The following is a 22,606-nucleotide window of genomic DNA, read 5'->3' as shown; positions in this document are numbered from 1 at the left end:
TTTGTAGTTTTAGTAGAGATGGGGTTTCACCATGTTGGTAAGGCTGGTCTTGAACTCCTGACCTCAACTGATCCACCGCCCTTGGCCTTCCAAACTGCTGGGATTACAGGCATGAGCCACCACGCCCAGCCTTCTTGCCTTTCCTCTTCTTTCTTCCCTTTTTTTTTTTTTTTTTTGAGACCCGAGTGCAATGGCGCCACCTCGCTCACAGCAACCCCCGCCTCCCGGGTTCAAGTAATTCTCCTGCCTCAGCCTCCCGAGTAGCTGGGATTACAGGGGCGCGCCACCACGCCCAGCTAATTTTTGTATTTTTAGTAGCGACGGGATTTCACTATGTTGGCCAGGATGGTCGCAATCTCTTGCCTACCTCGTGATCCGCCTGCCTCGGCCTCCCGAAGTGCTGGGATTACAGGCGTGAGCCACCGCGCCGGGCCTCTTTCCTCCCCTCTCTACTCCAGGCTCCAAGATCAGCCCTGGCAGCAGCAGTAAGGGTCCCAGGCCTCGCCTGGGTGGGATGGAACAAGGCTCCCCTTCTCCCGGGCTCTCCCAGGGTTGCTCACAGCGCCGGGTGGCAGGGAAGAGGAACCGCAGGAGCTTCCCCTTCCCAGAGGAATTCCTGGGAGGAGAGGGGCCAGGAGACCGCAACATGGCGCCCCCAGGTTTCCCACAGGCCCCCTCCTGTAGACCAGCTGGCCTTTCCTCAGGGACGACTCAAAGTCCAATTTGAAGAGCTCTCTGGGGACATTCCTCTCCCTGGGTGGTGGTATTCTGGGGAGCGGATGTGAACTTTCTCGAAGGGGAGAGGTGTAAACCCCCAGCATCCTGCTGCCACCCCCAGCCCCCATCACCCTTCATTCCCCAAGTGCAGGCTGGGGGCAGAGGAGTGGGAAGGGGATTAGGTGCTGGGACCGGGGAACCCAGAGACCCAGGGTGTCGCAGCTGACAGCAGCGGGACCCGCATCGCTGGAGGGAGCCCGAGCCGCGCGGCCGCGGCGCTGACGCTGCCATCTGGCTGGAGGGCCCCACGCTTTCCCTGACCAGAGGTCACAGCCTCACTGCCCACCCAGAAGGCAGCCCCGGGACGCCCCCTGCGGCCTGGGTTTTCTCCACCCTGTCCCCGCGCCCACCCCAGCGGCTGCACCGCGTTGTACAAAGGACGGCTGGGCCGACGGAAGCACTGCGCGGGCCTGCGCTGGGTCCGGCCTGGAGACCGGATCCGGGGCTTCCGGAAAGCCCCAGGGTCCCCGCGCACCCACCGGCCCGCGGCCACTTGAGCATTTATGGTAATGTTTGGGTTGGAGCGAGAGGCCGGATCCCCACCCCCTGCCTCCGCCGGGCGGGACCTCGGAGCCGGCTCCTGGGGAGCTTAGCGCCGGCGCCTTCCCGCCGCGGCCAGGTCCCGCCGGCGGAGGCCCTGGGTGCCGGAGGGCTGAGGTCCGGCAGGTGGGCTGGCCCCGTGCGGAGGCTCCTAGGGCCAGGGGGTACCAGAAGGACAGTCCCCAGTCGGTCGGAGGAGGGGTCCGCGGGGTTGGGGGCTCCGATGGGAGGGCTATGATCCCCCTCAACCAACCCCACCCACCCACTGCTGCCCACCCAACCTCCGCCTCTGGCTTAAGAGTCCATCATCCCCAGGAAGAGTCCCAATGCCTCCACATCCTTTCTCCTGCTCTCCCCCCACTCCCTGGCAGGGAAGGGGCCGAGGGAAGAGGCCAGCAGCTCCCAGGGGAGTCGTCGGAATGCTGGGAGCCTGGGAACAGACCCTGCGGTCCCTGGGAAAGGCAGGCTGTGGGAATCCCACCGTCTGCCCCCTCCCCATGATGGGCCACCGGATGTCAGAGACCCTAGTTCCCCAACAGGGGGCTTTGTGAGGGTGGGCCCCGCCCCCAGTCAAAGCCCCAGCCGGCTCGACCCCAGAGTTCAGTAGGCCAGCTGTGACGAAGTCAGCCCTCCCCCGCTCTCCGCCCTCCACCCCCTGCTTGTTCCAACATAATCCACACCATTGTGCCCATTGCCCCCTCCCCCTGCTCCCCCTCTCTAGACCCCTGTACAATGGGGCCTTTGCAGCCCTAGAATGGAGATGAACTCACGGTTTTTCCAAGTTTAAAAATAGCCCCTCCCATCCCCCAGAAGGCCACCCTCCCTCTCTCCCATGGTGTGGTGGGTGCACCTCCATCCCGGCTGTGCCTCCTTCCTCCTGCCCTGGGTCAGGTGCGAAGGACATGGGCGAGACAGCGTCCGGCGGGAGTGGGGCTGCTTCCCCCCTTTCAATCTCTTCCCCCTCCTCTTCCACCCCCGCAGTACAGTATCCGGTTTCCTGCCCCCTACCCTCCTCCACCCTGTTTTCACTCCTTCATTACAATCTTCTCCTACTCACACCCCCATTCTGGAAAAATTCTCCAACTTCCCCCGGGAAGACCCAGGCCAGATCCTATTCTCTGGCCTGGCCAGGGGGTTCCCCAGCCTTGATAACTGCCAAGATTGTTGGGACGCCCCCACCCCCATGTCCTCAATGCAGCGGCAAACACGTCTTTATCAGCTTCCTTCCTCGACCCAGCCCACCCTTCTCATATCCTTCTGGTCAAGGCCCCTGGATTCAGAAGGGTGGGTCGGAAGTCACTAAGTTCCCTATGCAGGAGCCGAGAGAGGACACTTGGGTTCCAGTCTTCCCCCTTCGTGACCTCTGGGAACAGGTCCATCCTTGTCTTTTTGCCTCCAACTTCCCAGGGTGCCACTTCTCCTTACTGTGAGCTGAAAAGCTCCACCCACCCAGAAGACTGTGGCCGAGGAGCCCAACTAGGACCCCACCCCACCTGGCCTCAGTTTCTCCACCTGTGGTCAGACCTATACCAGAGACATGCAGAGGCCAGTACTCGTAGGAGAGTCGCCTCATGTCTGAGGGGCCTGGGTCTACCGTGGGGCTGGAGGAAAGCAGCCTTTTTGCCTGCTCCCTACAGGGAAAAAAGAATTAGAAACTCGCCCCCAGGGCCTCTTCTAGCCCTGGCCTACATCTGAGCCAGGCTCTTCCAACCCAGTCACAGTGCTGGGTCTCTGCTGGGTGGAAGGCATGACCACCTCCTCCAGCTCCCTTCTGCTGGGTGTCAGTCCTGTCCTGTCGTCAGCCCCTTTTCTCTCCTGCTGCTGCTGGAGTGCTAGCCTCCGGGCTCTAAGAGGAGCTGAGGGCTGATCCCCTTTGCCTTCCGCTCCCTCCACTCTGCTCCCTGCCTCCACTCCTGGTCCTTTCTGTCTCCCTTCCCCTCTTGAGTCCTCTCCTAGGTCCTGATCTTGGAGCTCAGGGAATCCCAAAGTGCTCCCCTCAAGACACCATCCCAAAGCTATCTGTCCCCTAAGGCTACAATCCCCTCCCGAGCAGCCTAGACAGCTCCAGACTACTGGCTTCCTTAAAGGACAGTCTTCTGTGCTTGTTTGGTGGGCCATGCAGGGGAGGGGACGTCAGCCTGGGTTCTAACCTCATTTCCCTTTCACTGCAGAGACAAATCCTCCACCCCCACCTGGCTTCAGTCTCCAGCGGAAGAAGAATTCAGAACTGACTGTCCTTGGTGGTTAGCTGGCTTTGTTTTCAGGCCAGAGAGGCGAATGATTAGTTAATGGTGTTAAGTGAAGGAAGGGGGGTTGGGCAGGGAAGCCAGCTCCATGCCCAGCCCTGGCCTGCCAGGGCACACAGCATCCTTCAGCCATTCCCACTCCAGCCCAGCAGACAAAACATTCTCATCCATTCAGCTCTGGGCCCATGGCCAGTCCATACATTCACTCTGGAGGGGGAGCCAGGGTCCTCCTCTTGTTTTCCCTGAAGGCTCCAGGCTGCAGCCCTGGTGGGCCTGGCTTTGCATGGCCTCTGGCTGGAGACCAATGGCCATGGAGGAGGGGTCGGCAAAGCTCTGAAAGACAAAGCTGGTGTGGTTTGCCAGTCATCTCTGCGTCATCCAAACGCCACCCCGGAGCATGCTCTCAAGTCACCTGGCCATCTCCAGGGTTTGCTGCCTCACCCTCCACATCCCCCAACCAGCAGAGGGGTGGCCCTGGGCAACAGACCTCCGCCCAAATCCAGGCCCCTATTTGGCCCCTGTTGAAGGCGCCCCAGCAGATGTGGACCCTTTTTCTGAGGCCAAGCTGCCCGGGTCTCTGTGAGGCAAGAGTCCCTCCCCACCAAAGCAGAGGCCAGAAGACCCAGAGAGAAGTCGGGGTTTGGGGAGAAGGGTAGGGCTGCCCACCCAAGCAGAGCTGATTTGATTCCTCCCCCAGCTATGGACTCTCAGTCAATAGGGCTGGGGAAGACATGGGGTGGGGGGAAATCGGTGCTGCTGGGACCCTTTCAATCATCAGGAGCAGCAACATGTTTGCAGGGTCAGGCTGGGGACCCTCACCCATGAGCTCTTTCTTCTCCCTGTTTCTTTCTGGTAGCTGAAGGGAATCTGAGTCCCAGGGTAGGCTCCAGAGTGAAGAGGGAAGAAACATGATTCTCAAGGCCCAGGCCTGGACAAGTGTGAACACCTTGGGCCTGTGAATTCAGCCCCCTCCTTCCTTTCTCTGGTCAAAAGCTGGACTTGCAGGAGCTTGGGTGTGAAGGGACGGCCCAGAGGGCACCGTCTCCACTCCCCATACAGGTACCTCTGGGTCTGTGGGACTGGCGCAGCGTTCTTCCCCCAAAGCTGCCAGTACTGTGAGCCTCAGGGGCAATGCCAGACCGGTGGCAGCAGCAGTGGTGCAATCATTCTGGGAAGCGATCGAGGCCGGCCCGAATTCTCTGTGGCAGGGGAGGGGAGCCGGAGTGGGAGGGCCCTTGGGGACACTGAGGACCAGGTCCGCTCCTGCTCCTCCCCCAGGAGGTCCCCCAGGCGCTACATTGATTGGCAGGGGCTGAGCAGAGATAAGCCGGGCTGGTTTCGATCCCGGGCGACTCCAGGCATCCGGGCCAGCTTCTCCCCGCCACCACTCCGCCAGTCAGACCCCGAGACACCTGTCACTGCCCCCTCAGCCTTCCCAAGCCGGGGGCCTGGGAGTCCGTCTCCGGCCTACCTCCGGCAGCGCTCCTGGGCACAGCTCCCGGGCTGGCGGCGCCGGGGCCCGCCCCCTAGGGCTGCGGCGCGCGGGGCGGGGGCGGGGGGCTGCGCGGGGCGGGGCGGCACGGGCGCTCCGGGCCCCCTCCCCCGCCCCCCTGACGTCAGCCCCCGGCAGCCGCGAGCTGCTCACTTGGCTCTCGCCCTCCGGCCGGGAAGCATGGGCCTGCCCAGGCTGATCTGCGCCTTCTTGCTCTACGCCTGCTGCTGCTGTCGCCGCGCCGCGGGTGAGTGAGTTTGCAGGGGGGCCAGGAACGTGCCAGGGAGCAGAGCCAGCGGCGCGGCGAGGTCGGGGCATCGTGCCCGGGAGGATGCGCCTCCTTCCCGGGTCCCCGAGCCCCCGGCGCCTTTTGCGCATGCAACTCTTCTTTGCAGCCAGTTTGCAGCCTCGATCCTAGAGTATCCCGGGAGCAGCACTGGGAAGGCGGGGAGGAGGCTGCAGCTGGGAGCGGGAAGGGGTGGAGCCCAGCCTCTCAGGGCGCTGGGGGGAGTCGTCCCTCAGGTGCTCACTCTGGGGTCCCGGAATTGGAGCGGGGCAGGAGGCGCAGCTGGGGCGCATCCCCAAAGGCTGAATTCTGCGCTCGCCTGTTGCTGGAAAACGCAGTTTCCTTCGCTGGAGGGGGCGCGTCGTCCCACCCCTTCCCCCTCCCGCCTGGGCATCACGCCAGGCTGGAGGTGAGCGAGAGCGGGAGGTTCGGCGGCTCCCGCCCGAGCTGGGCGTTGGCAGGGGTTGCGGGGCGGTGTGGGTCGCCTCGCGCCTCCCCGAGTGACGGGATCATAGGGGACAGAGATGAGGGTTGGAGGATTCCCAGACTGGAAGCGCCCGCTGGCCTATTTGGGGGACTGCATTCAGGTGGGAAGAGCGCCTGGGCACCTCGGAGCGTTTCTCTGGATACGCCTGGTAGCTGGGCGCACTCGGGTCCACGCTGCCCTTGTATGGCCCGCAGCGGTGTCGCGTGTTTTCTTTTGGCTCCCATTCCGCCGTCCCAGCCGCTGTCCGGCTAGGGAAGGGGAGGGCTAGGCAATACCCAGCTCGCTGGCCTCGTGCCCAGTGCCAACCACGTCCCTGGGGTATTCCAGGCTACTGCCTCCCTGGCTGACTTTATTTCTGGGGAAAGGGCTAAATCGGGCACCATAGTTACAGCTGGTCCAGCCCCACCCTGCCCTGCTCTTCTAGCTCTGGGAGAAGGAGTCAGGGGTCTGAGACTCGGAGTTGGAGAACCCTCCACCTACCGTTCTCGTCCGGGAGCCAGAGCAACAACCCAGGCATCCCAGAGTCCAGGCAGATGGTGTCGAGTGACATCACCTCCTCACAGGGCTAGCAGCACGCTGGCACCACTGACGTCACTCCTGCCCACTGCCTGGCCCTTGCCCTGACCCCTGGGGTAGACTCTGACCTCTCCATCCTTACCAGCTTCCCCAGGTGGGGTCACCAGGTGTGTGTGGAGTGTTCATGGAGGTGCTGCTGAGGGAGCATGAGACAGGAACTTCCGCCAGAGTTAGCTTGCTGGGTCTTGTGGGATAGGGCAGAGATTTTGGAGGGCAGAGGGTAGAGTAGTGGTGTCTTTCCCTGAGGGTGGTGACACAAAGGGGCTTGTGTGCCCCAGCCTGGCACACGCCTTGCATTCCCACACTCTGAGCTCACCCGGAGAGGATGGGGCCTGGAAGGAAAGGGGCCTTCCTCTTGGCCCAGAGCCTAGGTCGCCCCTCTCTGCCCCTCTACCAGCCTCAGCTGGAACTGCTCAGTGCTCAGTCTCTGCTGGGCTTCAAGGACCTGGGGTCTCCTGGATGGGGAGAGGCTGGCCTGGGTGGGGCGCGGGTGGGGGAGTCGAGCGTTCAGAGGACAGGGCCCTCTGCAGACCCTCTGAGTGGCAGGAAGAACAGCTGCAGCAGCGCTGGAGAGAAGGATGGACAGCAGCCAGAGCTGACACAGCTGTGGGGCCCCGCCTCCCTTCCCCAGGTGTGCCCGGAGAGGCTGAGCAGCCTGCACCGGAGCTGGTGGAGGTGGAAGTGGGCAGCACAGCTCTTCTGAAGTGCAGCCTCTTCCAGTCCCAAGGCAACCTCAGCCATGTCGACTGGTTTTCTGTGAGTGTTGGGCTCCCGTGAGAGCAGTCCGGCGGGTGGGGGGTGGTGGGGGAGAGGCTCTGCCCCTGCTGTAGCCCAGGACCCTCTCCTCCTCTGTATCCCTTCCCCGTAGGTCCACAAGGAGAAGCGGGTACTCATCTTCCGCGTGCGCCAGGGCCAGGGCCAGAGCGAACCTGGGGAGTACCAGCACCGGCTCAGCCTCCAGGACAGAGGGGCTACTCTGGCCCTGACTCAAGTCACCCCCCACGACGAGCGCATCTTCTTGTGCCAGGGCAAGCGCCCTCGGTCCCAGGAGCACCGCATCCAGCTCCGCGTCTACAGTGCGTGCCCCCCGGTCTGCCTGCTGGGTAGTGAGGGTGGTGGGACGCGGTCCCATGTCCCTCTCATTTCTCCTTTCTTGTAGAAGCTCCAGAGGAGCCAAATATCCAGGCCAATGCCCTGGGCATCCCTGTGAACAGTAAGGAGCCTTCGGAGGTGAGCTGTGCGGCGGGTGGGATGTGCAGCTGAGGTGGGGCTGGCAGGGTCTTGGAAGCAGGGAGACTCACACCCTGTCCTCCTTAGGTCGCTACCTGTGTGGGGAGAAATGGGTACCCCATTCCTCAAGTCATTTGGTACAAGAATGGTCGGCCTCTGAAGGAGGAGAAGAACCGTGAGTATCCCTTTCTGCTCCCCAAAACCACACTTGGGCCTGGTGTGGTGGCTCACATCTGTAATCTCAGCGCTTTGGGAAGCCAAGGCAGGGGGATCTCTTGAGGCCAGGAGTTTGAGACCAGCTTGGACAACATAGAGAGACTCTGTCTCTAGCGAAAATAAAAATATTAGCTAGGTATGGTGGTGTGTGCCTGTGGTCCCAGCTACTTGGGAAGCTGAGGCAGGAGGATGATATGAGCCCAGGAAATGGAGGCTGCAGTGAGCAGGACTGTGCTACTGCACTCCAGCATGGGTGACAGAGTGAGACCCCATCTCTTAAAAAAATAAAAATAAATAAAAGGCACCCGGCCCTTTCAAGCCTATTTCTATATATTCGCTCATACATATAAATATTTTTAGGCCAGGAGCTCACGCCTGTAATCCCAACACTTTGGGAGGCTGAGGCAGGTGGAGTTTAAGACCAGCCTGGCCAAAATGGTGAAACCCCATCTCTACTAAAAATACAAAAATTAGCCCAGTGTGGTGGTGGGCTCCTGTAATCCCAGCGACTTGGGAGGCTGAGGTAGAAGTTGCAGTGAGCCAAGATCACACCACTGCACTCCAGCCTGGGCAACAGAGTGAGACTCCATCTAAAAAAAAAAAAAAAACTCTAGAACGATATAGGCTTTTGTTTTTTATTTTCTAAATCAGTTGTTCTTAACCAGGGGTGATTTTGTATCTCCTGCTCCTAGGAGAACTTGGCAGTGTCTGGAGCTAGTTTTGGTTGTCACACACAGAGGGGGTGCTACTGGCATCTGGTGGGTGGAGAGGCCAAGGATGCTGCTTACATCCTGGAGCTCACAGGACAGCCCCCGCAGCGAAGAGTCAGTGTGGCCTGAGACATCGGTAGTGCGGAGAAACCCTGACTAAGTGGTGCTGTATGGTATACATTGTTAGACCGTGTCTTTTGTACAGTCTTGCTGGGTTTGTCTATTTAGATCAACTGATCACTTTGGCTACTGCCGAGGCTTCCACATGTGTAGCGTGCAGTCGAGTTCACCATTCCCCAGTTAGTGGGCTCCAGACGGCTGCACATTTTTATCACTGCAGCATTCTTTGCACACTTCCTTGGATATGTGCCGAGATGTAAACGTTTTTCTAGGGTTGACCCAGAGCAGTGAAGGTGCTGGGTTGAAGGGTTTCTAGCCTGCATTTGTACCTGGTCCTCTACAGGGGACAGGGGACTCTTTAGATGGTCCCCTGCCAACCCTGGTAGACAGCCCCAGGGTGAGGTTGGAGGTGGGGCTGAGGCTGTCTTCCTCCTCTTCCTCCCTGCCTAGGAGTCCACATTCAGTCCTCCCAGACCGTGGAGTCGAGTGGTTTGTACACCTTGCAGAGTATTCTGAAGGCACAGCTGGTTAAGGAGGACAAAGATGCCCAGTTCTACTGTGAGCTCAACTACCGGCTGCCCAGTGGGAACCACATGAAGGAGTCCAGGGAAGTCACTGTCCCTGTTTTCTGTGAGTACTGACCTGACTCTCTGCTCACTGGGCTGGGGCTGCTGGAAGCTCCCGCTGGCCCCTCCCTATCCAGCCCAGGGCTGACTCATAGGCCAAGAGCTACTACCCCCTTTGCCTCTGCAGACCCGACAGAAAAAGTGTGGTTGGAAGTGGAGCCCGTGGGAATGCTGAAGGAGGGGGACCGTGTGGAAATCAGGTGTTTGGCTGATGGCAACCCTCCACCCCACTTCAGCATCAGCAAGCAGGTGCGGGGGTTTGTGCTGGGTGCAAGCAGAGACCCAGGTGGAGTGGCAGGAGGTGCACTCTGCTCACCTCCCCAATCCTCTCCCAGAACCCCAGCACCAGGGAGGCAGAGGAAGAGACAACTGTCGACAACGGGGTCCTGGTGCTGGAGCCGGCCCGGAAGGAACACAGTGGGCTCTATGAATGTCAGGGCCTGGACTTGGACACCATGATATCGCTGCCGAGTGAAGCACAGGAACTGCTGGTGAACTGTGAGGGGCTGGGGACCCAGGACAGGGGGACCAGGCTGGGGCCATAGGGAACTGGCCCTGCCCTCCCAGGTGACATGATTGCTGTACCCCTAGACGTGTCTGACATCCGAGTGAGTCCCGCAGATCCTGAGAGACAGGAAGGCAGCAGCCTCACCCTGACCTGTGAGGCAGAGAGTAGCCAGGCCCTCGAGTTCCAGTGGCTGAGAGAAGAGGTACCCAGGCGGGGCTGGGGCAAGGGGCTGATGGGTGGGTGGGGCCGGGGGTGACGGGTTTGCTCTTTCCCAGATCTTCTGACCCATCTCTCACCCCAGACAGGCCAGGTGCTGGAAAGGGGGTCTGTGCTCCAGTTGCACAACCTGAAACGGGAGGCAGGGGGCGGCTACCGCTGTGTGGCATCTGTGCCCAGCATACCCGGCCTCAACCGCACACAGCTGGTCAACGTGGCCATTTTTGGTGAGACCCTCGCTCTGGGCAGAGACCAGGTCACTCCAAGTGGGGTTGTTTTAAGCTCTTTGACAAAAAGCCACCTGCTTCCCTGGGGCACTCTGGCGGGGAAGGGGAGGCAGGCTAGCCGGGCTTGCCACCTCACCCCTCCCTACCTCCCCAAGGCCCCCCTTGGATGGCATTCAAGGAGAGGAAGGTGTGGGTGAAAGAGAACACGGTGTTGAACCTGTCTTGTGAAGCGTCAGGGCACCCCCGGCCCACTATCTCCTGGAACGTCAACAGCACGGTGAGCAGGTGTTTCTGCCATGCTCTCCTCATCCCTGCCTGGACTTTGCGGCCAGGACCAGAGATCCTCCCCATTCCCTGAGCTGCCCCCTTCCTTTCCTTGCAGGCAAGTGAACAAGACCAAGATCCACAGCGAGTCCTCAGCACCCTGAATGTCCTCGTGACCGCAGAGCTGTTGAAGACAGGTGTTGAATGCACGGCCTCCAACGACCTGGGCAAAAACACCAGTGTCCTCTTCCTGGAGCTGGGTGAGGCCCACATCCCTGCAGGGGATGGCAGGGGCAGGCCCAGGCACGGGCAGTAACTTGCGCTTCTCCTAACCCCCCTCCCTCTGCCTCCTAGTCAATTTAACCACCCTCACACCAGACTCCAACACAACCACTGGCCTCAGCACTTCCACTGCCAGTCCTCATACCAGAGCCAACAGCACCTCCACAGGTAAGCCAGGCCTGGCAAGAGAACAGGGCCGTGCCAGGGCAACCTTTTTGCCCTGTCCTTCCTCAGAGAACCCTGTCCAGAAAGGTGTGTAGCAGCCCCATCTTCTGTTGGCTCTGGACTGGCTGGGGCAGCGATGGTGACAGGGTGGCCTCGAGCAGGCAGTGACAAGGAGTGTCTTTGTGGCGCAGAGAGAAAGCTGCCAGAACCGGAGAGCCAGGGCGTGGTCATCGTGGCTGTGATTGTGTGCATCCTGGTCCTGGCGGTGCTGGGTGCTGTCCTCTACTTCCTCTACAAGAAGGGCAAGCTGCCGTGTGGGCGCTCAGGCAAGCAGGAGATGTAAGCCCAGCACCAGGCCTCCGCCCCCACCCGTCCTGCCACCTAGCCTGCTGCCTGTCCAGCACCCGCCTGCCCCTTGAGAGCAGGAGTGGGGCCCTGGGCTGGGGTATCCCTGCTCCACTGCCCACTGCCCAGCTTCCATCAGCCACACGGTCTCATGACCTGCTTCCCTGTCCTGGAGCAAGGAACCCTCATCCATCCCACATCCTTCACAGCAGGCCCTTCCCTTCCTGTGGCCCCAAGGTGCCAACCTCTCGCCTCCCTCCCTCCTCCCAGCACGCTGCCCCCGTCTCGTAAGAGTGAACTTGTAGTTGAAGTTAAGTCAGATAAGCTCCCAGAAGAGATGGGCCTCCTGCAGGGCAGCAGCAGTGACAAGAGGGCTCCGGGAGACCAGGTAGGAGGCGGTTCCTGTGGCCAGAGCCTGCCACATCCTCAGGGACCGGGGGCAGCAGGGCTAACAGTTCTAACTCTATCCTTCATCCCTCTTTGTTGGAGATAGGGAGCAGGCCCCCTCTTGCCTTCTTAACACTACTCACAGATGGCAGGGCCAGGCAGGTGGCCGAGGGAGCTGCAGGAAGACTGAGAAAGACCTGTCCCATCACCATCACCTTTTCCTGACTAATGCCCATGGCTCTGTGTGGCCATTTCACCAGTGCAGTCAGACGGGGGCCACCTCCTTCGCTGGCCTGCCATGCCCATCCTCGCTTCCTCCCCAAGGCTGCCGCACCGAGTTCATCAGCTTCTGCTTCCATCTCTCCTTCCTCAGTGCTCACACCTTCAACTCTGAGCACCATCTCCGTGTTCCCCTCTTCTCTACCCACTTTTAGGGAGAGAAATACATCGATCTGAGGCATTAGCCCGGAATCACTTCAGCTCCCTTCCCTGCCTGGAACTTTCTCGGCTCCTTGCTCGCTCCTTGCAGTCAAAGCCTTCAAAGGGACTAGACAGAAACCTCCTGCTCCCCTCGCCAGCACACCCACTTTCAGAGGGCCACTGGGTTAGGACCAGAGCTGACCTGAGGACCTCACCTGCCCCTGGAAGGCCTGCTTTTCAGGGACCAGTCCACCACCATCTCCACGTTGAGTGAAGCTCATCCTAAGCGAGGGGCCTGTCTCCCGAGTGGGTAGGAGAGTTTCTTGCAGAACGTGTTTTCTCTTTACATATTATGGGCTTAAATACCTGGCTCCTGCCAGCAGCTGAGCTGGGTAGCCTCTCTGAGCTGGTTTCCTGCCCCAAAGGCTGGCTTCCGTCATCCAGGTGCACCACTGAAGTGAGGATGCACCGGAGCCAGGCGCCTGCTCATGTTGAAGTGCGGCGTTCACACAGGCTTCAGAGAGCACCCCAGCAGCATCCAGAAGCAGCTGCAGTGTTACTGCTGCCACCCTCCTGTCTGCCTCTTCAAAGTCTCCTATGACATTTTTTCTTTGGGCAGAAGCTAGGAACTGGTATCATTCCTTAAAAAATAACGTGCCTGCAGTGTGGAAGCTGGGCATTGTTTTTGAGTTCAAGTGAATTAGCCTCAACCCCGCCGTGTTCACTTGGCTCCCATGGCCCTCTTGATGAATCACGTAAGACTGAAAGGCGGGGGGGAGTGGACAAAGATGAGGCCTACACTGTCCTTTATGGGGATTAAAGCTATGGTTATATTAGCACCAAATTTCTACAAACCAAGCTCATGGGCCCCAACCCGCGGATAAGAGCCCAAATGAGAGAATGGTACTTAGGGATGAAAAACGGGCCTGGCTAGAGCTTTGGGGTGTGCATGTGTGTCTGTGTGTGTGCACACGTATGTGTGTATATATGGTTTTGTCAGGTTGTGTGTAAATTTGCAAATTGTTTCCTTATGTGTATATATATTATATATATATATATATGAGAAAAATAAAGCTTAATTGTCCCAGACACCTTACATTGCTTTTTATTCATCATGGGTACCACAGGAACCTGGGGGCCTCTGAAACTACAACCAAAGGCACACAAAACTGTTTCCAGTTGGCAGCAGAGATCAGGGGTTACTTCTGCTTCTGAGCAAATGGCTCAAATTCTACCACAGAGTGGACAGTCCCCCTACTTTTCAGCAGCCAAACGGCCCTGATGGAGGCAGCACGCAGGGCCTGGCAGGAGCTGTGGCCCCTTCCTATGCTTTCCTGCCACTTAGAATTGCCCTTGAGACAGCAGTTCAGGTCACACCATGAGAAAGTGGCCTTGGCATTTGGTCCTACGGCAACTTGTGTATTGCCTCCCAACCCCCTGAATGAGCAAGAACTCAAGTCAGCTACAACAAAAGAAACTTTATTTAAAAATATATTTTTTTACAGACATGGGTGCTTGAAAAAGCTCTTTAGTTAACTGTGTATGGAAATGAAAAAAATTAATAAATAACATTAGTATAACAGACCTCTAAACATTAATACATTGGCAAAATAAAATGGACTTAAAATGAAAATGAATCTTAAAGCTCTGCTATTCTCTGTAAGAATATTTACCTTCTGTTTTATTCTTTACAGGTGAGAAAGATTAAATACTGCTAATATAAATTTTTTTATATTAATGACACATTTTTAAAATAGTCCACGAAAATCTCATCTATGTGTTTGTTTTCTTAACACTGATATACAAATTGGGACTCTACATTCGGGAGAAAGCATCAAGTTATCTCCAGCACCCCCAGGTTAAGAATTTCAAAATCTTGAATAAGAAGGACTTTAAAATTCCTATCTTCCAATTCTTTATTAAAGGCAAGGGAAAACTGAGGAAAGCGTAAGAGACAAGTAAAATGTTATATAGAAAAACTTTTGCTAAAGCTCACTATGGTCACATTACTGAGGACAGGCTTCTGGTCCGTGTTCCTTGCTGCCCTTCCCTGGGGAAACCAGGCCCTGCAGAGGGCACTAGCTGCTTAATGCTTTAAGTCTGAGGTCTTCAAAGGAAAGGCCAGCCACATCTGATGGGGGCTGGGGGTGGGGGCAGGAGGTTTAGACCAGTTCAGGATCCAGCAAAAAGAAAAGACAAAACAACCAAGCTCCCCTTCTCAGGAGAGTCCATTCTACACTCCTCCGCGCAGTTAGGTAATTAATGTCATCAGGAGGCTAGGACACTTAAAATGGTCCAGAGTTCACCTGGAAATTGTGGAACATTCTGTCTCTTGCAGGAGACAAGGCATTCAACCTGATAACTAAGCTTGGGATCGGAACCAATCGAATGATCCCAGGGTACAATGCTTCTCTCCGCTGAAGCCTCATGGCAGGGGAAAGGGACTCTGGACACAATGCACCTGCATGCCACCTCTTCAGTCACAGAGAGCATTCTTTCCTGTCCTTTAGACACTAGGGACTAATGATACTCAAGGTAGAGGAGCTCCGACTCTGGTATTTCCATATTAAGTCCTAAAATGCAGCCTGGGATACAGTGCTGCCTTAGAAAGGCACAAAACATTTGGCTTTTTTTTTTTTTCAGTGTGCTAAAAATTGTTTTGTTTTGAATAAAGGAAAAAGATATATAAGGTTAAAAATCCCAAGTCACCACAGCCAGAAAGCAGATGTAGGAGGTACCTCATAGCTGCCATGCCCCTACCACGTTTCAGCAGGAAGTCAGGCTTTTATTTCAAGGCCAAGACACTAGAACAGTGCTGAGCAGGGTAGGTCAGGAGGCATTTACTCTCATGGGCATTGCATTGTACACTTGCTCACCCAGACAGCAGGAGAAAGAGGCCATGGAAGACAACACGTGGTCTACAGACTCCTAAGTGGTTCTCTGCCTCTCCAGTTTTAAAGACAGCCATAAGCATGGCTACCCTCATCCACAACAAGGTCAGAGGTAGGTAGGAAGGAGGGAGCTGACGCCCAGGCACCCATGACACCCCACTTCAGGGCTTTGCATGGAGGTGGCGCAAGGCCTGAGGAGTTGCACACAGCATGTATTGAGCAATACTCCTCTCTGGCCTCCCGTCTGATTTAGGGGTAGAAGAAGAATGTAGGAGAGGCAACGGCGCAGGGTGTGTGGGGCCGGGGGGGCTGACATTCCTTTTTGGGACTGAATCAGGCAATCAGGACTCTGCTGCTTTCTTCAGCTACCAAATCAGGAGATTTGAGGCTGGCTTTTGGGCTTTGCCCTGTACAAACATAGAGAGTGGTCGGCTGCATTTTTCTGAAGCTCTGTACCCAGGAAGGGGTGGCAAAAGAGCCACCCAGCTTAGTCTCTCCGTCAATAGCCGGCCTTTCCACCTGTGCTTCCCACCTGACTCACCATGGTCACTCGGAGCTTGCTCTCCCCATCCCTATTTTTCCATCTCTGACTCTTTACTACTTTCCAGAACCAAGAAACACTGGTATTTCCCAATGAAACCAACCCAGACTTTCTGTAACACAGTGAAGGCACATGGCACTGCTGTCCCTCTGCTGCTTAACTCAGGAGCCTAGACTACAACATCAAAGGTGAAGTCTGACGACCCACCCTTCCTCCCTTGATGGACATCTTTGGATTATTAGGTAACATCTGTGTGTATCAAATGACTCTCGTAGTTTAAAAAACTTTTAAGTAAGGCAGTATGAAATGCCTTACAATGTCTAAGATGAGATAAATATAAGATCAAAAGATTCAAGCAAGCAAAAGTACGGCTTTAAAAAAACAGAAAAGGAAAGCTTTTATACAGGGCTAAAAAGAAAGCAATTGCCAGAAGACACAGGTATACCGTCCAGCGAGCTCTCAGTAAAAACTCTATCCTAAGCTGGAATCTGTATTTGATTTCTATCCTGGCAACTGCTCCAATATTATATATTCTTACTGGCTCTGGCAAAGTAGTTTCTGAGGTGCCTGGGAAGGCTTACCTGAGAACATTACTGCAGAGCAGCCCTCACACAGGAGGGAATGAGACAGTAAGGAGGAGAGTGGAGAAGACAGGCCACAAGTCCAGAGAATGAACATATTTTCAATCACTCAAACCTGAACAGAAGTCCATGGGTAGTGGCTACAGTGGAGCCTGTTATGAGATTCTGCTTTCTAAATAACATGGATTCAGAAGGCAAAAGACCTGAGGCTGAATGGAGGCTAAGGAAGGCCACCCAGAAACAGGCTAGCTCTGGAACAGGACAGGCTGGCCCACAAGAGGGAGGTAAGAAATCTTGGATGCCAAGACTGACAAAGGGAAGAAAAATAGGAAATAAAGACAATGACCAGAATTAAGTTAAACCTAAGAATTTCTATGATGTCCTGGACAAACTCCGGTGCCTTCCTTTCCACTAGCAAAAAGGCAGGAGTAGCAGCTTTACTCCCCAAGTAGAAGCCTTTTGAGGATGTCTGTGGAGTCTCTGCCCTCTTCTCTAGAAGCTCCCTATCTCCAGCTGAAGGAGTCTGCCACATCTCTGCTCTCCCTGGCAAGGCCAACTGCTCAGGGATAGATACTTGATCTATGTACTGGGCTGAATGTAGTTTTTCTTAAGAATATGAAGTCTAGGAAATTGGGAATTTGTTCACAGTGATCCCCAGAGTTGGAAGGTGGTGTGGATTTAAGGACTGGAGTGCCTATTTGGGGGCCACACATCCCATAAACAGACTGTGAAGTGGGAGGAAGAAACAGGTGCAAAGCTCTGCAGTTCAGCTCCACCAGAAAACCAACAGCACGTCCCACCCTGGGTCCTATGAAACACCCTGCATCCTTATAATGACTCCCTCCTTTCATACGCTTGAACATCTGTTTCTTGTTATCCAAAGGATCCCTAAGCAGAACAGTCAAAAATATAACCTCGACTACCTTCCACTATCCACCACCCTCTAGGCATTAAGCAGTTCTATATATTCCTAACAAAAGACCACTCATGGAGACTGAGTTCAAAGGAGTGACAGTAATAGTTAAGCTAAGTTAGAGTACTTTAGATTGAACTTCTAAAGCTCTAAGGTCTGGGAGAATAATGTGTGGACACTAAGCTTCAGGGTCCCTAAACTCCTTGCTCTTGATGGGGAGGTAAAGGCTGACAATTAGAGGACTGATTAAGTTCAATCTGTATTAATGCCTGGCTCTTGGAAGACCAAACAACTGACTGAATATCAGGACCCAAAGATAGGACCCACAGCTCCAGCCCTTCTAAAACACAGAGTTAGCTGCAAAGGTTGTTGAAAGACTGGAAAACCAATTCCAAATAGTACAGGACATGGTGACAGCCTGCAGAGGGGTGATAGGAAAATCCTCCCAACAAAGGAGATTAGGGACACAGCAGCTCAGGAAAAAGTTCAAGGAAGGCACTAGATTGGAAAGGGGGATGTGGGTAGATGCTTTGTTTAAACATTTAATGCCTTACTATGCAACTCTGAGCCAACTTACCCTTCAACTCACCAAACAGATTCCAATGAAATACATAAAAACAGTAGGTATCCATGAGACTTACATCAAGGAATCTCCCAGGCATTATCAAAGCTATAGGAGACAACAGGGGATAATGGAAGAATCTTGGCCTGCTATTAACCAGGATAGCTCTACAAGGAAAGGTCAGTCTACGTGAAAGAGCTGTGAATAAAAACTGCACAATCTTATTGGGAAGAGCTATTTTAAGGTCAAATGCAGGGGCTAAGAGATACCAAGTACAATCCCCTAAACATCAGTAAACTATCATGCAGTGGCAAGAGAAGGACACATACCTGACAGTTCTGGCACATGGTCATCACACATAAACATTTGCTGGATGAACAAACGAACTGTTACAGCCAGGTCAATAGTCAGAAAACTATTTTTCAATGAACAGTGGTCATTCCAAAGTCAGAAAGGCCAATGGCAAGAAGGGGGGCTTATAGTTTGAGAAGGTCTAATCTTCTGACTTTCATGATGTGAGGTAGGAGAATATTCTGCTTTATCACCATTGTTGAACACCTACAAAAAGAACTAGATCTTAAAGGGAATATACAGGTGGTCCCTAGTTTTTACAAGCAAGTTTTGTTATAAAAATTTGTAAGGTGACTGTTTGGACCATAAATACATTTTACTTTCCTATAGAGAAAACATATATTTTAAGAGTGATCAACAGTGACTCCCACCTCCCTTAACCAGAAAAAAAATCTTTTAAATCCACAAAATAGCTAAATAATGCTAAGAGTACTATCCCACATCGTGGGCCCCGGTAATGAGGGTTTGTGTAAGGAGAAAAAGGGGCCGGAAGAATGGCAGATTATGTAGCATGGGGCTGGGGGGAGACGAGCGAGTGGAAGAGAGTAGCTACCCACAGGCAGAGAGCACTGTTCACAAAAATATTACAGATACACGCTGAGATGAGAAGCTGCCTGGTCTATTACTTAACTAAAGGGAGGTATATTAAGAGCCCACAGGTAAGAACCCTCTATTTTAGTGGAAGGAACATGGGCAGCTGGAAAGGTCCAGTTGTGGTTGCTGCAGAGCAACGACGCAGCAACAAGGCAGCTCGGAAAGCAACCCACGAAGACACAGGGAAAGCACGAAACTGGGCTGAATACAACAGCCCAATGAATATGAGAAAAAGGAGAACAAAGGGAAGGGACAAGGGGATGGGCTTGCCAAAAATGGCAAAACCTGAAGTCTGTTCATCAATGGCAATTTCAATTAAATTCAGAGCAGAGCCAAAGAATTTTAAATTGCCATACAAATGGAGGATGAAGAATGGGTTACTGGTGCCTTAGTCAACAGAAAATATAAATAATTAAGCTTTTGAGAATAACCTCAAAACAAAAGCCACATGAAAACCTTCCTTAGTCTTGCCTGGAAATCTCAGACACAGAGCCAGGTATGTTCTCAGAGCACCCAGTCAAAGGAAAAATCCTCATGAAATGATCCAAAACCTTGAATGCTGGCAGACAACTGTGACAAACTAACACCCAAGCCCATCCATGGGGCACATGTACAACACAGGGAGCTGCGGCCTCAGTTCCAGGCTGATTCAGAGCCACACAGGACTCAAAAAAGGAAAAGTTGAGACTGCCCTTAGCTTACGCAGTAGGGCCAATAATTTCCAGGGAAGATTTAGATGCATGGAAAAGGCAAAAGATACATAGCCAGTGCGTTGTCTTCTGAACAGATCTTTAGACTACGGGCAATATCTGCAGATAAAAAAGTTACAATATGGATAGGCCTGGAAACTGCTGCCATTTTTTCTAGTTCTTTGTCTAGGCCTTCAATATTTAAAATGCAAAACTGAACGTTACCTCAAATGAAACAGTATGTGTACTGGCGTTTAGAAGTTGCCGGGGGTCTACTGTTTGCTATTCACTGCCATTTTCCTCTGCCCACTCCACCCCAATTTGGGACCACCTCACCTAATGGTGGGCTATGCCGCTTTATGCCATGTAGAGAAGACACCGGGTAATTACAGCAAATCAACACAAGGTCCTGTACTGCCTACTCTGAGAACATAAATGGCTCTCAGGCCAGAGGATAAAATCAAAAGATCCAGAAGTAGCCGAATGCCAAGAGACGAGTTAGAACAAGTTTTAGTTCCAAAGATGATAAGACTGAAAAGAAAACTAATCCAAGGAGGGTCATTTCTGTCTAGATCTAAAGACAAAAGCAATGATTTAGATTTTCAGGAAGACAGATTTATTAAAGAGCAGGCTTGCTTCTGACGTGGAGAAAGGTTATACGCTGCTTAAGGAAGTCAGCAAAACACTCTGGACAGTACACTAACTGAACTCGAGGGATCATTTACCAGCAATATAAAGGAACTGACTAATGGTTCTCCAAACTGGACCCTTAATCTTCTTTATGAACTTGCAATTACACAAACTGCCAGCATATATTGTCTTTGACTGCAGTAATTTATTCACCGAATGATGTCTAATACTGTGAAGAACACAGTAATTACAGAGAGTATTTAGGACCTCAGGTGAAGAGGAAAAGGGAAGGAAAGGAGGAAAGAGACGTTACATTCCCAAAGCCACAGGCACAAGAAAAAACCACATCATCAGGAAGCAGCAAGGCAGGGAAGTTGCTATCAGCAAGAGGATAATACCACGGGTATTATCCCCACTCCTTAAAGGGAAAAGGAAAACCATTGCTGAAAATCTAACTAGTATTCCTTATGTTCAAATGAAGACACCCATGCTGAAATTAGTTCACTGGGAAGAAAAAACTGAACGGATAAATCCTTACTCTCTATTTTGTGCATTTAAATAGCATGTGAACGAAGCTTTCTAAAAGCTTTCTGGTATTCTGGCCAGAAAGTCATCCTGGAAATACATGTTTTTCCCTTCTTCATTAAGTAAAAAGACTCATGACCTACATCAGAACATATACCTGGCACCAAGGCAACTGACTCCCACAGACTCTTTTCTGGGGAGGGCATGGAATGTATTTGAAGGCCTCTATCTCAAATCAGTCATGATGTAATTAGGATAATCAAAACATCTTAATAAATTCAATGTTCCTATAGAAACAGTGTTTTGGAGTGACCAGTGTTAGCTGCTAGTATCAAACATGACTATAATAGTGTAGCTACAGTACTTTTCCTCCCACCTATCTACCAAACAAACCAATACCATCACACACAATAAAGAACATCCCATAAGCTGCTTGGCCTCAGTAAGGCTGGTCATAGCAAGCCCACTGCCAATGACAGAACACCAACAAGGATGAGGAAGGAGCTGATGGGGAAAGGACAGAGAGAGGGTGTTCTAAAAATGTAAGACTTTAGCTATGCACATGATAATATAAGCCAAAGGGGAGTGTTGAAGCTGTAATACACACTAGGCTTGGGTTTAATACCACAGTAGATGGAAGTCTTTAAAAGATTCCTTCCTAAACCTTTTGTGATAATTCCTTGCCTGCAATTAACACACACAGCAGGTTAATCTTATAATCACGAGGACACACACAACCACAGGCAGACAGACACACACACGGCCACATCCTTAACCTAGGAAGTCTTAAGTCCTCAATTAGGATTTCCAGCACAATACTTATTCTACGGCTTTCTGGACTGTTCCCCAGGTAGGTTACCATGTAATAAAATCCACACGCTCTCTATGTGGGAACTGAAGGACACCCTCAAATGCACTCTCAAGATCCATAAAATAATAAAACATACTAGCTGCTCCATTTGCACTTCACTGCTTTGAAATCTTGGAACCACTGAAGTGATATCCCACAGAGAGGGTAAGACTTCACTGTGAAGTCTCCAAAGGAACTCCTGCCCTTTTAGGTGCTACTTGAGTAATAACTCCCAACTCACTGGTCCTCTAAACCTGCAGCAAGGAGGTGGTGTGCTAGGTAGCTACATGGGCAGGAGAAGAAATGGAAACAAATTCCCGGAGGATGTTTTTGGCCATCTCGATGTTGTTCTGGGCAATGACCAAAGCTTTCTGGATGTCCTGGTAGGAGTATCCCTGACTCAGGAGGTTCTCGATCTCACTGGAGAGCTGAGGTGAGGCGGTGGCAGCAGAGGAGGCAGCACTGCTACCTTGCTGACAGTTAACAGCTTTCCGTTCAGAGTTGATTCTCCGAGGGAATGGTTTAGGAGGCCTCTCGGGAACTTGGGAACCTTCGGTGACATCTAGAAGAAACAGTAAAGAAAATATTTGCAAATCTGGGGAAATCCTCATTTAACGACAGCAATAGTAAAAAATGTGCTAATATCAAGATAGTATTGACTTCTTGTAAATTGGTTACATGTGCTCTTCGGTCACAAGACTGGGTTTTATAGGTTCAAAGGTTTTAAGGTATAGCCTCCTCCTTATCACAATAAAAACAACCTTCTACATATACCATCCACCTGTTCTATGAACAACAACCACCGCAATCATAACATCTGCATTATGTTTATACTAAGCAACATGTTTGTACACATGTAATTGTCTGTTTTAATTCTGAGGGGACCAGAGAAGATACTAAACTTATCCTTCTACAAATAAGGAAAAAGACAGAAATAAGTTGCAATAAAGAAGCATTAGCCAAGGCTGAGTGGGGATCACTGTTCGTCTGGGCAAGTGAAGGCTGTATATCTTTTTCACCAGCTGTCTGTCCTGAAGACTGTGACAGCAACTCTGGCTGCTGCCCTACCAGGCAGCCACAGGTGCAAGAAGGGCAGCATCCAATAGTTAAGGCCCAACATGAGCTGGCTCTAGGCCCATTCTGTGTGTGTTGCATTGCCAGCATGCCTCCTTTCCAATGGAACAGAGCACAGGAAGAAGGAATGTGTGATGAGCCAGGTGTGGTGGCAGGCACCTGTAATCCCAGGCTAAGGCAGGAGAATAGCTTGAACCTGGGAGGTGGAGGTTGCAGCGAGCTGAGATGGTGCCACTGCACTGCAGTCTGGGCAAGAGTGAAACGCCATCTCAAGAAAAAAAAAAA

At 53.1% G+C, this 22,606-nt stretch overlaps 2 protein-coding genes across 9 annotated transcripts in view; one reads left to right on the top strand and one right to left on the bottom strand.

Moving 5' to 3' along the window:
* Positions 1-2,176: 2,176 nt before the first annotated feature.
* The window catches only part of CBL (Cbl proto-oncogene), a 107,603-nt gene continuing 87,173 nt past the window's right edge, over positions 2,177-22,606 (bottom strand). For 3 of the 4 annotated variants that reach the window (XM_037736738.1, XM_017523530.2, XM_017523531.2), the window contains one exon: positions 13,582-21,809. In XM_037736738.1, coding sequence (XP_037592666.1) covers positions 21,523-21,809 — 287 coding nt within the window. In that variant the 3' untranslated portion in view covers positions 13,582-21,522. Of the gene's footprint in view, positions 2,188-13,581; positions 21,810-22,606 lie in introns of those variants that run through there. The other variant, XR_005199226.1, reaches the window with a different exon arrangement.
* Positions 5,184-20,115, top strand: MCAM (melanoma cell adhesion molecule). 5 transcript variants are annotated; one of them, XR_005199227.1, is made up of 17 exons: positions 5,184-5,302; positions 7,036-7,160; positions 7,273-7,480; positions 7,564-7,634; positions 7,722-7,809; positions 9,131-9,310; positions 9,434-9,555; positions 9,642-9,804; positions 9,898-10,016; positions 10,116-10,257; positions 10,413-10,534; positions 10,640-10,781; positions 10,876-10,971; positions 11,160-11,307; positions 11,584-11,701; positions 12,135-12,430; positions 13,248-20,115. XR_005199227.1 is itself a non-coding variant. In XM_017523532.2 (16 exons), exons 1-16 carry the CDS (start codon positions 5,236-5,238, stop codon positions 12,162-12,164), a joined length of 1,941 nt encoding a protein of 646 aa, XP_017379021.1. In that variant the 5' UTR covers positions 5,184-5,235; the 3' UTR covers positions 12,165-13,209. The 5 variants fall into 5 exon arrangements, 3 of the variants coding, with proteins under 3 accessions (XP_017379021.1, XP_017379022.1, XP_017379023.1); XR_001823519.2 differs by lacking the exon at positions 13,248-20,115 and adding an exon at positions 12,565-13,209; XM_017523532.2 differs by lacking the exon at positions 13,248-20,115 and having other exon boundaries at positions 12,135-13,209.

Source organism: Cebus imitator, unplaced genomic scaffold, assembly GCF_001604975.1.
Source record: "Cebus imitator isolate Cc_AM_T3 unplaced genomic scaffold, Cebus_imitator-1.0 Scaffold28, whole genome shotgun sequence".
NCBI classification, from domain to species: domain Eukaryota; kingdom Metazoa; phylum Chordata; class Mammalia; order Primates; family Cebidae; genus Cebus; species Cebus imitator.
Note: the sequence above shows the minus strand (reverse complement) of the source record. Positions and strands in the feature narration are given on the sequence as shown.